General features: G+C 45.6%; 1 protein-coding gene across 10 annotated transcripts in view; it reads right to left on the bottom strand.

The window, feature by feature from the left end:
- STAC (SH3 and cysteine rich domain) overlaps nt 1-18,293 on the bottom strand; it is a 370,710-nt gene that overhangs the window by 48,348 nt on the left and 304,069 nt on the right. For 7 of the 10 annotated variants that reach the window (XM_079934185.1, XM_079934190.1, XM_079934184.1 and 4 more), the window contains one exon: nt 17,581-17,857. In XM_079934185.1, the coding sequence (XP_079790311.1) occupies nt 17,581-17,857 (277 nt within the window). Of the gene's footprint in view, nt 1-17,496; nt 17,858-18,293 lie in introns of all 10 variants that reach the window. The other 3 variants (XM_079934191.1, XM_079934188.1, XM_079934183.1) reach the window with 2 other exon arrangements.

Here is an 18,293-nt window from a genome sequence, read left to right as displayed (position 1 = left end):
TCAATAGTTAGAAAGTTTTCTGATAAAGGGGAAAAAAATGGGAACATTTTTCCCATCAGGGTTGAACTCTACTCATGAGAACTTGATTAAAAATAACCCATGCTATCTGTAGTTCAATTGAACAAGATGGTTTGAAGACCCCTGGGCCATCTTTCCCTGACTATATTCCCCACTCCCTGCCACATTACATCTTTTCCAACTCCTTCCTAGCTTAAAAAAATTAATGGCATTCATTGTTTATAAATGCTTCTGTTGATCTTTCCTATTTCGGTTTCTGACTCCTAGTGGAAAAACTCTCCCTACTTCTCCCGCCCCTCACCCACACGGAGCTTCAAAAATAGCAACAGGAGTTGGGTTGGCTCAGGGCTTTGTGTTTGGAGTCCATAGCCTTTGCCCTCTGGGTCATTTCACGTCCTAACACCATGGCCAGCAAGCTTTCCTTTTGTTACATGTGTGTGGCTTGAAGTTTTGAGACATGTCTTCCTGAATGATCACTTTCTCATGACCATCTGGAATACCCCTGACCTCAGTAATAATCTCTGCTGCTCTCTGTCTTCTCCTCTTTTTTGAGGTCTGCAGTTTTCACAGTCTCATTTGCTTTCTTCAGAATTGTTCTTCTAGCTTAGGGCTCAAGAACTTGTACTTATCCTCAGCTCTCCTAAGAATGGATTGGCCAATCTATGCTATACCCCGTCTCTCCATCTCCAAAGTGCTTCCTGAGGAATTTGGCATGCTATTAATCTCAACCTTTCATACATACAGATAGCTTTAATCGTACTGAACAATTTTTGAGTTTTTTAATACACAAAGAACATTCACTTGTATCAATGTATTTAATTATCAGTAAATTCCATGAAGTAGGTATTGTTATTTTCAATCTCATTTGAAAGACACTGGGATTAAAAGATGCTCAACATCGCTAATTATTAGAGAAATGCAAATCAAAACTACAATGAGGTATCACCTCACACTGATCAGAATGGCTATCATGAAAAACTCTACAAATAATAAATGCTGGAGAGGATGTGGAGAAAAAATAATCTTCCCACACTGTTGGTGGGAATGTAAATTGGTAACAGCTGCTATGGAGAACAGTATGAAGGTTCCTTAAAAAACTAAAAATTGAGCTACCATATGATCCTGCAATCCCATTCCTGGGCACATATACAGAGAAAAACATAATTGGAAAAGACACATGTACCCCTATGTTCATAGCAGCACTATTTACAATAGTCAAGACATGGAAGTAAAACCAAAGTGTCCATTGACAGATGAATGGATAAAGAAGATGTGGTGTGTATATATATATATATACACACACACACACAGACACACACACAAAAACATATACAATGGAATATTACTCAGCCATAAAAAAGAATGAAATAATGCCACTTGCAGTAACATGGATGGACTTAGAGATGATCAGACTCAGTGAAGGAAGCCAGACAAAGACAAATATCATATGATTATCACATATATGTGGAATCTAAAAAAAATGATACAAATGAACTTATTTACAAAACAGAAATAGACTCACAGACATAGAAAGCAAATTTGTGGTTACCAAAGGGGAGCCAGTGGAGGAATAAATTCGGAATTTGGGATTAAAATATATACATCACTACATATAAACTAGACAACCAACAAGGACCTACTGTATAGAACAGAGAACTATACTCAATAACTTGTAATAACCTATAATGGAAAAGAATGGAAAAAAGAATATATATTTATATATATGTATAACTGAATCACTTTGCTATATACCTGAAACTAACACAACACTGTAAACAAACTGTATTTTAATAAAAATTAAAAAAAAAGAAATTGGGATTGAGAGAAGGTAAATCAATTGTCCAAGGTCACTCCATCTACTAAGTGCAGAGCCAGAATGCAAACACCCACCCCAACCTCTCTGCCCCATTCTGCCTCTCTCCTGGCTCTCTCTTGCAGTTCTGTATTTTGAATTTGTTTGCAATGATCCACTTGTAGATGCTCACTAGTGCCACTTATGATGACTGTCAGGGCAGTGAACGAAGTTCCACTTCTACAAATCTGATGGGACAAAGCCCTTACTTCTTTGCCTTTGTCAGCTACTGGAGATTTTAGAATAAGCATCAAGCTAGGGAGCTTGAGTATAATTCTTTGGGCAATCAGGTTGAGGAAGCATTCCTGAGAAAAGCAGTAATTCGATGTCAGTTTGCTTTCAGAAGAGGGTTGGCAGCAGTGTCAAGGGGATGAGGCGGTAGAGATCGATAAAAGAACATAGTTTAGGAAGTTCTTGAAACAGTTCACATGAGATGTGCTGAAGCCTGGCCTGAGGCAGGAACAGTGGGAACACGGGAGGGAGTTGGCCATGGAGAAGTCACAGAAGTAGAACTGACAGAGTGTGCTGCTCATGGGTGGGGTTTCTAGAGAGAGGGGCTGGGAGAAGTCAAAGATAGCCTTGAGGTTCTGGCCAGGTAGATGGGAGCACGCAGGTGCCATGTGCCCCAGTAGGAGAAGCCAGCAGTAAAGCGGCAGGTTTTATGGGGGAAGGAGATGATTTGCTTCACTGTGGGAAGATGTAGGCATTTCAGCATCCACAAGGCATCTGAGCAGCAGAGTTCCGGTAGCTAAAGTGAGAGACCAGAGCTTGGGAAAGATGCCGGCCAGCACCAGTACATGCCCCCTGGGACAGCAGGACAGGAAGACAGGGACAAGCAAAGAGCCCTGAACCTTACTGCTAAGTGGGCACCACTGCTTTTGGGCACTGTCTCATTGAATCTTTATGCCACATCTATCAGAGAGATATTTTTATTTCTATTTTTAAAACGAGAAAATCGATGCTCAGAAAATGTTCCTGGAAATCTCCTTCTCAAAGAGGGCTATCAGGCTGATCTCACGTGAAGTGATACAGTCCTTCTGGGTCAGAGTCAAGCTGGTTCACTGTCCCACCTCGGTTATAGTAAATCATTCTTGTGACTTCTCTTTATGGCATTACAGTGCTTGGATCTTAGACTGTAAGGGATCAGAATGAAGCAGATGTAAACTCTTGAAGCCATGTTCTTGCCGTGTCAATGGAAACACACATTTCCCTGATTGGAGGTATAAAGTGTGTGTGTGGTGAGCACACGTGCTGGCAGGTATCTACGTGTGCACTCCTGTGCTTGCTTGTTGCTCATGTTGTTGGGACGAGGAGTGTGGGGTAGCTAAAGGCTTATGGATCTTTCCAGATAAGCTTAGCATGTGATAGAATAGTCTATGCTGTGTTTTTCTGGTTCAGCAACCAGACAATGTTCGATCAACTACAAAGAAAATGCATTAGTATTTCTCTTCCCCTCATCTTCTGTCCTTAATAGCTGGGTCACAGTATATAGGTGTCTCCCTTACACACACACACACACACACACACACACACACACACACACACACACACACACACACACACACACACACACACACACCTGCCAGATGCTTTGAGCCCCAGACACACACAAAGGGCTGTCCTATTTTTTTTTTTTTTTTTACTACTGGCCCAGTTCTGTCATTTATGTGATATCCCTGGGGCTGCACAAGCAAAGGGACCTTTCTAAAGTAGGTCAGTGGAGTGTTCTCTGCCCTGGCAGCTGAATGCAGGCACAAGATACGCATCTTCCAACAGGTCTCTGCCTCCCCTGTTTTTAACAGGAGATGGCCTATTCCAGGAGATCCCTAGCTTCCAAACATGGAATTAATCATGGGTCCTTTCTACATTTGTCTGCCATGGCTTGGTCTTAACCTCAAGCAGGAAGGCATAAATCAGCAACATCACAGTCAGGAAAATGTTTTGCAGCCGCAAGTTTAGAAAACGCTTCAAGTGTATCCAGAATTCACTGCCTACTTTCTGTCCACCCAATTCCACCTTGATAGATTTCTCCTCCTTTCCTTCTGTCCTAGGTGGCTTTTTAATTTCTTGGTAGGTGGGACAAGGAGGAAATATATGAAGCACAGAGGGTCTCAGAAGAACATGGAAATATATATATTCAGACTCTATTGGCTATGATATTACTAAATAGCATCTAGTTGGTGACCTAGACCTTCGGAGAATGACTAAAAATGTAACAAAAGACTGCCTTGAATTATCATTCTCCCCTGTCTGGCCAGTTATTCATGCAGTGGAAATACTCTCCTGTATTGACATTTCTTTCCACTAAGGTATGATTTTAAAAGCCTCCTGAAATACAGTTCTCTTCTTTGGGGCACGAATAACATCATTTCTCTGGAAATCATGTCTATGCTGTGATTCAAGAAATCACCCAAACATCTGCAAACATCATGATGGAAAATAATTTAAGAGGGACAGTCTCTTCCCTTTGGCTACCTTTTTTTTTCACAATTTTCCCCTCAAATTTGGCCATTTAAGACTTTGGTCAGTTACTAGTAAAATAAACAGTTCATAGGAATGAAGTCCCTCATTTTCTTTCGTACACTGATAGGATAGCAGCAGTGTTTGACAAGCTGAGAAATTTTTATTTTATTTTATTTATTTATTTATTTTTTTTTTTTGCGGTACGCGGGCCTCTCACTGCTGTGGCCTCTCCCGCTGTGGAGCACAGGCGCCGGATGTGCAGGCCCAGCGGCCACGGCTCACGGGCCCAGCCGCCCCGCGGCACGTGGGATCCTCCCGGACCGGGGCAAGAACCCGCGTCCCCTGCATCGGCAGGCGGACTCTCAACCACTGCGCCACCAGGGAAGCCCTTTATTTTATTTTTTATGCATATAAAGATTCTCTCGTCACCACCTGGTCCCCTTCTTATTCTCAGTAATCGTGACATGCTTAAGGACAGGGTGGGAGGCAGTGCCCATGTCTTCCTAATGTCAGCAGATGTGTACCTTAAGAAAAACAACTTTAGGAACAGATGTGGAAGTATGGCTATCACTGAGATGAACCAGCCTCTAACAGTTCCTTTGGTTGCCCGACTTCCCTAACTAGTCCCCCAAACAGGACTCAGATATTCTCCCATCAGTGATGCGGCTTTGGAACATCCCAGTCTGATGCTCTGGACGGGGGTGTGGGATGGGATGGCCTTGGAAGGCCAGTGAGAGCATCACGAGGCCTGTTAAACCCACCCTCCCCAGTGGACACCACAGCATCTGCATGGAAGGAGGCCCAGCAGGTCTTCATTTGCAAGAGTCAGGGGCTCCTCCTCACTTCTTCCAGTTTCTAGATAATTCTGGTCTCTTCTCCTTTGGTACCTCTCAGTCTCCTCACTTGAATTTATGAAGGTATTAGACATCAGCACCGGGCCGGTACACAGTTGGTGTTCAATGTTTGATGGATCCATGGCTGTTGAGATTACCTGCAGTTCTACTTCTTTTTTTTTTTTTTTTTTTTTTTTGCGGTACACGGGCCTCTCACTGTTGTTGCCTCTCCCGTTGTGGAGCACAGGCTCTGGACGCTCAGGCTCAGCGGCCATGGCTCACGGGCCCAGCCGCTCCACGGCATGTGGGATCTTCCCGGACCAGGGCACGAACCCGTGTCCCCTGCATTGGCAGGCGGACTCTCAACCACTGCGCCACCAGGGAAGCCCCAGTTCTACCTTCTTAATTGTGAATATTTTTCTGTGTATAATAAAAATAATCATAACCATAATTCTCATAATAGTTATCAATGGCTGAGCAATCATTTATCTATTTATTCATTCAACAGATTCATACTGAACACCTGTTACAGGATGGGTGCCAGACTTAGCGCTGAGGATGCTACAGCGAACACAACACACCACAGCCACTGCCCTCAGGAGTTTACACCATCAGATTTGCCATTCACCTCGTCTGTGTGACTGCATTAATCACCTGTCTCCTTTGCTCCTTTCACAGTGTTGTAAGGGAACATGCATTTTAAAGAATTATATTATACTAAACAGAAGACAATTATAGACAGCATCTGCTTTTGGTTGACAATAAAATACAAGAGAATCAGATACTACAATAAAGGAGTCAAAATAAGGAATAGGGACTTCCCTGGTGGTCCAGTGGTTAACATGCCACACTTCCATTGAAGGGGGTGAGGGTTTGATCCCTGGTTGGGGAACTAAGATCCCACATGCCGAGTGGTTCAGGGGGCCAAAAAAAAAAGAAGGAATAAAAAACCTAGAAGAATGCATGGGGAATACAGGACAGCAAAAAAATAAAATTTCACAATCAAAATCCTTATTAGAAGAAGTGAAGGTCAGAACTGATAGTACAGATGATTTAATTACTATCATAAAGCAGCAGTTCTCAGATCTTTTGATTTCATGGACTAAAGTAAAAGGCGAGAGTGTGCAACTGGCTTCAGTGAGAGCAGAGTGGACAGGGGACGAAGCTGCAGAACACGCTGAGGGACATTAAGTGGAAACCGCAGGAATTCCCAGATTGGACTCTGCTCACCATTCTGCCCCAATCTGCAAGAGATGCATTAGCCAAGCAAGGGGGCCCATGGCAATGTCCTTCCTTATGCCTTTGGTACCATATCCTCTTGAAAAATATTACTGGAAATATACTGGACAACTGAGAAACAAAAATAAGAGCTGAAGAATGGAGATGTTACATAAGAATAGAGCTGGTGGTAAATACTAAAATCAGTTACAACTGGAAATGTCTAAATCAATGTATAAATCTTGTTATAAAAGGTATGTATACCTTAAGATTTATTCTCAAATGTCTGAATTGCAAAACATTGGAAGAGCAATAAAAATAGGGATTGACAAGAGTGCCGTACTTAATTCGCAAAAACAAGAAGTGGAAATACTATTGCTGGCACGATGGGAGTTGGGATTAAAAGTTGGATAAGCTTATCTGCAATAATAGAGGAATAAAACTACCATATTTATTATACTTTTTAATAACTTGAAAAATGTGGAATAACGAGTGCTTTTTGAAAACCTCAGAGGTAATTGTTAGGAGAAGAATATATTACATATCTTTCAAACTGTGGAGGTTATAAAAGGAAAGAACATGTAAATCACACGTCACACACACGTGCGCGCGCGCGCACACACACACACACATACACACACACATACACGAACTGGAAGGAAACAGGAAACACAGAATAGAAATCATATAGTACCAGACAAAAGGAAGCCAAATATTTCACTCATAACAATGAATACTAATGCATAAACGTCTTCCATTTAAGAAGAAAAATTTAGGTTGGAAAAAAAAGAAATCTAAAATCCAATTATGCTTATTTTCAAAAGAAGCACTTAGATGACATGACAAAAAAGGTTTAAAGTTACAGGTAGATAAAGGCATATCAGGCAAGTATTAAAAAACTTACTTGGAAGCATTATTATAACAATGGAATTCATGACAGAAGTATTATTATAATACTTCTGTCAAGCATTATTATAACAATGGGATTCATGACAGAAGTATTAAACAGGATAGGTAGCTGTTTTATTTGGCTATGGATATAATTCACAATGAAGGAATCCATGTAATGTCCCTTTGCGCGCTGAGTAGCTTTACATGAAAATGTGCCACACAAAGGAGAAATACAGAGAAAGATGACAGATGAGAAAATTGACCTTCTGTGTCAAGCTTCCTTCTGGGCAGGCTGGAGACTTGACACACCACGGGAATGGCTTGCAAAGGGATTAGGGAGTTTTCCATGTTCTTCTATTTCTGTTGGTTGGTATTTAAGGCAGGCGATTTTTCTCCCACTCACTCACTGCTCTTTTTAAAATACCCACTACATGTCGGTGGGTGCTGTGCTGGCTGCTGTGGGAATAGGCACCTGCATCACACCAGATCATTCCTTCAAGGGGTAGGCTGTTTGAGAAATGACATGAAAGTTCAGAGAAAGTGGTCACCACAGGAACTGGAGAAAGTCTTTTAATTGATTTGGTGCTGGCATGGATAGAGAAATGGGGCAGGAAGGAAGGGTGTCCCAGATCTTCCAGAGAAGAGCAAAAATGCTGGGGCACTGACAATGGGCTCAAAACACATTAGGACCATTGCAGGGTAGCGTGGTGAGCAATCTGGTAACATGGGCAGTCCTCTCCAACTTCTATGTTCCTGTCTTCTGTTTTGGCAGCAGGTCAAGTGATACCATGCAGTCCCATGTGAGGTCCCAGAACACAACACTAGGCCCTGACAGAAGCTGCTTCCACCCCTGTGTGAGGCTCTAACATACCTCCTTCCTTGGAGCCTACCAACATCCATTTCTGCTCAATTTTTGCTGGAAGGAATGTGGTTTACTTTTTCATTTAAGTCATTTTAAATGAGATAGAATGTATTTCTTAAAATACATGGCAGGGCTTCCCTGGTGGCGCAGTGGTTGAGAGTCTGCCTGCCAATGCAGGGGACACGGGTTCGTGCCCCGGTCTGGGAAGATCCTACATGCCGCAGAGCGGCTGGGCCCGTGAGCCATGGCCGCTGAGCCTGCGTGTCCGGAGCCTGTGCTCCGCAATGGGAGAGGCCACAACAGTGAGAGGCCCACTTACCGAAAAAACAACAACAACAACAACAAAAAAAACATGGCAGCAGGCATAAAATTTCAGGAAACTAATGGAAGATGCTAGCTGAAAAGTATTTTGTGCCCCTTTAGTTAAAAGGTGCTGAGTACAATGTTCTCTGAGAACATGGGATCTGAACTGAAGTCTTAATAACTCTTTAATGAACTTGCTTTTGCAGGCACTGTAAAGGCTTTCCAAATTGTGTCCATTAAAGAGAGACATGCCAAATAGTGTTCAATGACAGCCGAGTGGAATTAGGGAAAAGAAAATCTTCAGGAGGGAGAACCCCGTTATCACCCATTTGCTCCACTGCCTCTGTTCTCCACTGATAACACCTGGTTGTCTTCAGGATAGCAGGACTTCAAAATGCTAACATGTGCTGTGATTATACAAAGGGAGTGTAGTGTACAGCATTTTCCAAACATATTTTACTATAGAAAATCCTCCCTCCCCAAATCTACGAAGCCTACTTCTGGGAATACTTTTAGAAGCTCTTCCTTTTAGCATCTTGAACTCTGCCTCACTGTATCATCTATCATTGTGCACCTGGGACCCTGAGCAAGTTTAAACCCTCTTCCAGATGAGATCACTTCAGCTATTTGAAGACAATGACTGTGTTCCCCAAAGTCTTCTCCCAGCCAAGCATTGCCACCTCCTGTAAACATTCCTCAGCCGGCAGGGTCACTATCTCCCTACCCTGGGTGTGCTCCAGTTTTATTTACTTTCACTTAAAACTCTGTCCCCAGAAGCAACACAATTCTCTCAAGGGGGCCAGATAAGCAAAGAATACAAAGAAATTACTTCTGTTGGTCCAGGCATTACGTTACCTTTTTGTCCCCTAGTAGAAAAGTAGCAGTTTACTGCTACTTGTAAGCAATTAAGACTCCAGAGATTAACAATCCCATAGGGCAAACCACTGAGGTCTAGGTACCACATTTTATGATGGACACATACCACAGCCCAAAGGAAAATATACATCTGAAATTTAAGAAAAAGGTTCTAGAGAGCACTTGTATTTTCTTATTTATAAGCTGCACAGCTCCTAAAACAACTGTCCACCTAAATGACTGATGGCATTTCAAGAGTTTTAATTCCATCCTGAGAATACACAGATTTTACATTTGCTTTTTTTAATATTCCCCTTGATTTCTGTTTGGCATTTTCCACCAAGAAACAACTTCAACGGTGAGTGAATATTTCCATTCAAGGTGTGGTTAATGTTTCAATGTTTATGGCTTTTTCAAGCAATCAGATGAGGTCCGAATAGGTCAGGAAACAACTAAATTAATGGTCAAACAAAAGCATAGCAGAAAGTTCCGTGACTCAGTGTAATGTAATATTTCCTGTCCTTATATTATCCATTATAATGATAACACAGTGTTATAGCTACAACAATGCCACGGTCCATCTGCATTTCAAATTCATTCCTAGTGGAGGATGTTTTTATATTGCGTCTTGTAGCATTAAAGTGTGTTTACAGAGATACTGATGCTGTTAGTGCCTCGCCTAGATTTTACTTATCGTACTGACACTGTGAGTATTGGCTCCAAATGGCTCACAGGTGCCCTTTTCCAGAGAATTGTTCTCAGCCAAATGGGATCCTCTTTGTCTGGGATGTCACACTCCCAACCGCCCCCTGGGGGGCAGCCATGGCCAATGACTGAGCGACAGGAGTATACAAAGGTCAACACCCTGGTCTCAAGGTGGGGCTACTTGGCGATATGATAAAATCTGTGTTCCAGAACTCCCCCTGGGTGGGATCATGTGACGTCAACTCCAGCTGAGACCACATCCTTGCTTGACTCCTCCCCCTGCCTGGTCCTGTTTCTCTGATTCCCCTTCTCCTGAGGGCTTTCCCCATAATAAACCACTTTCACTAGGATCTCTAACTCTGTCCTGTTTTAGGGATTATTACCCAGGACAAAGCTATTATTTTTTTTATTTTTAAATTTTTTTTTGCGGTACGCGGGCCTCTCACTGTTGTGGCCTCTCCCGTTGCGGAGCACAGGCTCCGGACGTGCAGGCTCAGCGGCCATGGCTCACGGGCCCAGCCGCTCTGAGGCATGTGGGATCTTCCCGGACTGGGGCACGAACCTGTGTCCCCTGAATCGGCAGGTGGACTCTCAACCACTGCGTCACCAGGGAAGCCCACAAAGGCATTATTGTTTTCCCCAGTGGTTGCTACTCGGACAGTTAGAAAGTAAATGATCCTTTGACTGCAGTGACTGTATTAGGAAACTTGACATTTTAGGCAACGAAATTCAGCCTTTTTGCAAAATATTTGTTTAGAAAATATGTGCCCATTTAATATGCTGTGTCTTCTAAGTGGCTGCCAACTAAAAACATTTAGCTAATTTAAAAATAGTTTTGGGGGCTTCCCTGGTGGCACAGTGGTTGAGACTCTGTCTGCTAATGCAGGGGACACGGGTTCAAGCCCTGGTCTGGGAGGATGCCACATGCCGCGGAGCAACTAGGCCCGTGCGCCACAACTACTGAGCCTGCGCATCTGGAGCCTGTGCTCTGCAACAAGAGAGGCCGCGATAGTGAGAGGCCCGCGCACCATGATGAAGAGTGGCCCCCGCTTGCCACAACTAGAGAAAGCCCTCGCACAGAAATGAAGACGCAACACAGCAAAAAATAAATTAAAAAAAAACAAACAAGTTTTGGAAACAAGGGGTCAGAATGGAGTCCCTTAGAAAAACCTCCTTAATTGACGGAGTGGACTCATGCACTGAGTTCATTATGCTAATAGCACATATTGACTTGTTCGAGTCTTTGCAATTCCAATGAGATGCAGATCACCGCAAGGAAATTCAATGCTCTCCTGAAACGAGTCACTGTAGAGAGTTCATTGTAAAGACAGAGTGCCCTAGATGGAATACACGGGTGCCCAGTGAAGACGTGTCCCCCACCCTAACTGGGTGCCCAGTGAAGACGTGTCCCCCACCCTAACTCCCACTGCCAAGGCCTAAAGATGGCAAGAGTGGATTGTTTTGGTGGAGGAAGTATTTTTCTTCTAAGCAAGTACAAGAGGATTCTCCTAGTCTGACTGGCTCTTGAATCCTGTTGACCCAAAGGCTTGGGCATCCAGCACTGGGGCTGGTGAACACACCTAACTGCCTACTTCTCTCATGTCTCCGTGAAAGACTGGCTTGATCATCTTTGGCTTGCACAGGTGACCACATTTCTGGAAAGGAGGTGATCATAAAGGGTAGCCATGTCCTGGAGGCGGGGGGCATGCCATAGTGCCTGCTTAACCCAAGGGGCCTAAGGGCAGGGTCAGCAGGGGAGGAGCAATCTCAGGTCTAAGGTCAAGGGCAATGCTGGCACTAGGGAATGAGGGAATGAGTGAAGGAGCCAAAGAAATTAGAAAGAGATGGGCAGGGAATGAGGCTGGGGTCCTGGTCTACTTTTACTGCCACTTTCCGGTGGCAAATGTTTACGCTTTCCAGCTTTAAGGCCTAGGCAGCTAGGCGAGGCACACATGTGAGACCCTGTAAACCCAACTCTGAGTGTCCGTTCCAACTTAGAAATCCTAGACAGCGAGGATGCCAGATTCCGTTTATTTTTATACAAATATCCATCAGCTAGAAAGTGCACAAATGAGATTTGATTTTTCTTGGCCATCATTACATAACCTTTGGTTCTCAGTTGAGAGGAAAAAACCTGCTTTAATATGTTCTCTGGAATGTCATTCTAAGGGGATAGTAGCAGGGGGTCTTTCCCCGGAATTTAGAAAATGAAGATGAGCTGAGGCTTAAAGAATACAAATCTTGGGTTTCCCTGGTGGCGCAGTGGTTGAGAGTCCGCCTGCCGATGCAGGGGACACGGGTTCGTGCCCCGGTCCGGGAAGATCCCACATGCCGCGGAGCAGCTGGGCCCGTGAGCCATGGCCACTGAGCCTGCCTATCCGGAGCCTGTGTTCCGCAACGGGAGAGGCCACAACAGTGAGAGGCCCGCGTACCGCAAAAAAAAAAAAAAAAAAAAAAGAATACAAATCTTCAGGTGATTATGTAGAGACAGGAGGTTAGGTTTGCGGAGTAAAGAAAAAGGGCAGATCAGCTGTGCTCTATCACAGATGACAAGCCCTGGGCAGTGTTTCGGGAAGGATAACGTCCATCGGCCTCTGCTTTACCTCACTCCTCTTCCTCTCCTCGCCTCCTTCCTCTGCCCTTTCCCTCTCCTCGTTCACTCTGGTCTCACATCACCTCTCTAATACCCTTTCTCCTTTCCCTGAAGGAGCCTACTATTTGGTTTACTTGGTTTTCATCTTTGAAAAGAGCAGTGTGCCTTGTTGACTGTTTTTTCTCTTTCTTCTCTCTCTTTTTATGTTAAAAAGGCAGTTACACTATACATTTAATTCTGAGAAGAGAAAAGTATAGTGAAATTCTCTTTAACACAAAGCATTTTTTTGGTGTGATTTTCAAAACAGAATCTTTCAAAACTGTCACTGTACTTGAGGTGTACCTGGAATCCTCTTTAGGGTAATGACTGTGACATTCCTCGGAGGTGAACTCACTTCCATTAGTTGTTTTAAAAAGACACAGGCTGTCGGTCTTTTCACACTCGTCATGAGACTGAAAATAGAGACTCATCATCACCTATTTAAGGGTTATGAATAGCACTGCCTTGAAAAGGACAGTGGAAATCTGTGTGGAAATTGAAAATGATGCGTCAAATTCTGAAGCTAGGTAGGTAGACACAAAACTGAAGTTGGAGGCCAAACTGCCTCAGAGTTCTGAGCACAAGACATGATGAGACCCCCTCCCTGCCATGGTAATGGTCAGATGCCAGGCATCACTTCCAGATGCAGAAGGGACGTGGAAGGTAGTTTAGCGCTAAGACTTAGTAGTGTCTCCCAGACAAAAAAGGCTCCGTAGTGCAGAGGCCATCCTAAGCCCAGTGGTAGGCTGGATTATTAACATTCTTCACTCTGTCCTTCGCAGGTGGCTTTGCTATCCCTGCTACTGGGGGCAGAGTGCACTTCTCCATCCCTGGACATGGGTTTGACCCACATCCCGGTGGAGTATCCACAGAAGTGACAGCTGGGTTCCTCCAACCCAAGGCCCTCTGGAAGCTCTGTATGCTTCCACTTGTCCTAGCCATTAGAAGGACATGGCATGCGCAGCCCATGGGTCCAACGAAAGGGTAAGAGATAAGGAAGAGAGAGAGGACACAGTAATTGAGCTGAGTTTGGATCAGCCAAGCCCCAGGTGATCTGAAGATGCTGAGTAAGAGTAAAAGAAAGCTGTTTTGAGCACACTGGCGTTTTAGAGTAGTTGTGATACGGCGATTTTTCGGAAATCCTTGACTGACACAAAGCACTCTTCCTAAATGTGGCCTGTTAGAAGGAAGAACATGAATAATAATAGTGACTAGAAAATGACAGTGTGAATAGAGAATGGTTTTCTGAGGATGAGGACAGGCCTGCGTGTATGGTTGCAAAAGTGGCTGATGCCGCTCCCCATTTCGAATAAACACCCCCACACACACACCCTTCCCCCGCCAACTGGTTCTTGGCCAAGGGTGAAGGACACCGCAGAACCCTGCCTTCCTGGCTACACTGGAAACCACTGATATTTCCACGTTCAATGATGACAGACACTGGTCTCTTTGGGAAGCAGCAGAGGCTCATTTCAAAGAATATCAGATAATTAAGTAGGGGAAGATCTTCAAGACGACCTATGCCTGGCAGAAGTTAAACTACTCACTACTCATAAGGCAGGCCCTTCAATTACTGGTCAAATGCCTCAGTTAAATGGTTATATTCTCCCTGAAATTTGTCTTTTAACTTTAACCCTTGCTCCCAACCCTTCCCTCTAAAGGCACAGAGAGTAAGTCTCTTGACTTTTCCAATATGGTATTTTAAAACACAGTTGCACATCCAAAGTCTTTTCCACACCAAACTCCCACGGTTTCCTCACAATCTTATTTCGGCACACCACTCACCATTCTGATCACTCTCTTCTAGACACCTGCTTGCTTGTTCAAATCCCTCACGGAATGGGAAATGCAGAACCAGAGGCAATCTTTAAGGTGTATGTAAAACACTGCTGTGTAGATGAGGGACTAATTATTTTGTTACCATGACATTATTTTTAAAATTATTTATGGCTATAAAGTGTCAAAAATTTTTTTTGTTACTCTAATTTGGTTTACCCTCTAAATAGCTTTCTCTTCCTTAGGAAAATGACTATTTTCTTGTTTAATAATAACGATAATGATATCAATTCCAATACCCTTCCTCTACTGAGGTCTATTAGATGCCTGGTACTTCCCTTCTACCAGTTCATAAGTCCACACAAAACCCTGAGGGTGGTATTATCATCTCCGCATAAAATGAGGACACAGGTTCAAAGAAGGCAAGTCACTGGCACGAGGTCACACAGCTGCACGGGGCTCCAATCCAGGCTGTCTGGTTCTACATGCATGGTCTTTCTACCATCCTCACTCCCTCATCTCATTTCATCTGGGAAGGGAAGGAGCTAATTGTTTCATGGGAATAGCCAGGAGCAAAACATGGGTCCGCGCTCTCCCCATTCTGTGTACCATATGGAAAGGTACCTCTCTGCCCACTTCAAAGTAAGATGGCCTCTCACCCTGTGACATCACAAAGCCTTTGGCTGGAATATAACTATCACATGACTGGCATCAGAGACAGCATGGAAAGGAATCCACGGAGGCCAGTCTTGTGATCTTCAACTAAGGTTTTCTTCTATTGCCATGGTGGATACTGCTGATGCCCTACCCAGATACCCCGTACTGGGTAGGTATAGGCAGAACAATGGCCTCCCAGAGATGTCCATGTCCTAAGCCCCAGAACTGGTGAGTAGTTATGTTACGCGGCAAGGGGAACTCAAGGGTGCAAATGGAAGTAAGGCTGCTAATCAGGTGACCTTGAGATGGGAAGGTGATTCTGGTTTACCCAGGTAGGTCCAGTGTAATCACGAGAATCTTTAGGAAAGGGGGAGAGTCAGGACCAAAGGGATAGTGGTGTGAAAAAGACGTGACCTGCCACTGCCACGCTTCATTGCACTGAAGATAAAAAGGGGTCACAAGCCAAGGTGTGGGCAGCCTCTAGAAGGTGGAAAAGACAAGAACATGGATTCCCCCCTAGAGCCTCCAGAAAGGAATGCAGTTCTGTGGACACCTTGATTTTAGCCCAGTGAGACTCACTGTGGACTTCTGATCTCCAGAACTATAAGATAATACATCTGTGTGGTTTAAAGCTACCAAGTTTGTGGCAATTCGTTATAGCAGCGAAACCTCACTAATAACACTGGTGGTATGTGTGCTGGCTGCTCGTGGCTCACAGCTGCCCCTTTCTTCCGAAAATTGCCATCGGCAGAACATGAGCCACTTTGCTCAGGGGTTTGAAATGACCTCCATCATGGGAGGAGGAGGGAAGCCCACTGATACCAAAGGCTGGCCTCAAGGAAGGACCAGCTGGTGAAATTCATGCTCCAGACTCCCGCAAGATCCACCTAACACCACTTCCTAGTTGAGTTCCTCCCCTTCTCCATCCGCTTCCCTCTCTCCCTCTTGTCCTGAGAGCACCCTCTCAATAAATTACGTGCACTTGAGTCCCCATGTCAGGCTCTGCTTCTAGGGAATCCGACCTGAGACAACTGTCATACTCAGAAGAGGTGCTGGGCCACGGGAAATGGGTACTGAAGGGGAAATGGGGGGCTGGGAAGGGTGGGTTTCAGGGTTGAGGAGCTGGAAGGTGTGATGAACGACATATCAGGGCCACACTGGGCCCTGGCTCCCAGCTTGGGAAACAGGCTCTTGATCTTAAAGTGTTCTTCCCTGAAGCCTTCACGGCCAAGCCCAGCGCTGCAGCACCCAGGCCGTAAGTGAGCAGGAGGTATGGCGTGGGCCTGGCATTGGGACCCCACGTGGGGAAGGCCTGTCTCTCACACCTGTTACCTCTCAGTGGCTGTCCAGGCACTCTAGGCTTTGCCTGGCTTCATATCTGCAGGATCAGCACCGTCTCAGGACAGTCCCCATCTCAGTCAGCCTTGCATCGTCTGATTCCCAGCCTCATTTCCTCTCTTAATGCCAGCCTTCTGCCCTTCAACTTCTCCTAGGGTGGGTACATCCTAACTGCCCCCTGAGAGCACACATGGGCATCTCCTTCCCCCTCCTCTCTTGTTCTGCAGTGACCCGTCCATCACCAGGACACGCTGCTGTTCTTGAAACAACGGGTTTCAACTCACTCTGAGTTCCAAAGTACTTTTATGGTTTCCTCCATCTGTTTGGTCACTGGGTTTCTACCGTGAGACAGGCAGAAGAGTGTTAACTGCAGAATTTCTGTGCGCCTGGCTCTCAATGGCTCAGGTCTTCCTTCTAGCTGGGACATTTTATAGGTCATTCTCTTCGTCTGGGCACAACCCCCAAGATGCTCAGGCTATCACCATTTCTCTGAGGTACCAGGAGTGAGTCCTTTCCGGGTCCAGAGTTGTAATCACCATTCCAACCAAATCCCCTGTCCTGCCTGGGTCAGTGCCTCCCTGAGGTCTCCTGCCTTCCACAGCTGCCTGTCTCTGTCACTCACCTGGAGCTCACCAAGCCACAGACCCCATGCCCAGGCGACCCCAGATAGACACAGCCACGCATACTGGAGAGGACCCTGCAACGCGTCACTCAGATCTCCCTACAGAACAGAGGCGTTCGAACCCCAACTGCCCAGCACCTTGATTGCCTCCCACGGATTCCCTCTCCCTTAACTGCCCTTAGCTAAAAAGAACTGCTCTGTTCAAGATTTTGCCCCCTCCCCAGGGGCTGCCCGTACCCGGTGAGAGGTGATGCAGGGGTACAAAGTCCCAGACCTCTGGCCTCAACGCGAGATGACTGTACGGGGCTTGAGAGCTCCCTGGGGATCGGCTGGAAGCTTTCTTCCATCTGTACCACAACCCAGCGTCTCCCTCCACCCAGCCCTGCTTCCCTTACCTGTTGACACACACTGTCACCCCAAATGCTCCCAAACAACCCTCTTGCATATCAGACAGACTCACAGTCTGTCCACGGGGACCTGGACTCAGGTACACCCCTCTCACCTGGCTTTGCAGGGATGCAGGGACCTGGAGGAGGAGGCAGAGGGACGGCTTACCCACGATCATGTGGTTGCAGACATCACAGAAAGTGGGCTTCTTGAAGATGTGCTCCTGAAAGGCGTGGGCCTTGCCGCCGCCTGGGTACAGGCCGGCCCTGGTGACTGTGGACGTCAGGCATCCGGGGGCAGGGAGCAGGCTGGAGCTGGGGCTGACCTCCGAAAGCATGTCGGCCTGCAGTTTCGCATCACTGTTGGTTCGCTGGAAGAAGTTGTCAGCACTTTTGCTCCGTAAACTCTTGGTCTTGAAAGAAAGTGATCGTTTTAGTTTCTGGAGCTGCAATGCAATGACAGAACAGACTTACGATCAATCGTGCAGACTCCTGCTGTGGGGCTGAGGCCTGCTCCATGGACTGCTCTGTTCCTACGGACCTCCTCAGCCCCTGGGGAGGCTCACAGATGTCCCTGAGGGGGCGGGTGATGTCAGCAGCCCCTATTCCACCGCCTGCCCCTCCTCTCTGCCTCCCTGCCCTCCCACCCACGTGTTGTCAAAATATCCCACTGCTTTGGACACCATTTGCCTTTTGAATTGGAATCACTGGAAATATTAATTGTATGAACTCCTGGGCTCAAAGGCTGGGTCCCTCATGCTGGCGTCTCTGCTGGTCTTTCTCTGCTATGGTCCCTTGGCAGCCATCTGTCTGTTCACATAGCAAAGCAGAGGAGGTCACTGTCTGACTCGGAATTAATCTGGCTAAAGTATCACAGAACAC

This window comes from Stenella coeruleoalba, assembly GCF_951394435.1.
Source record: "Stenella coeruleoalba genome assembly, chromosome: 10".
In the NCBI taxonomy this organism is placed as follows: domain Eukaryota; kingdom Metazoa; phylum Chordata; class Mammalia; order Artiodactyla; family Delphinidae; genus Stenella; species Stenella coeruleoalba.
The sequence above is the reverse complement of the archived record's forward strand: the minus strand, read 5'-3'. Positions and strand labels throughout refer to the sequence as shown.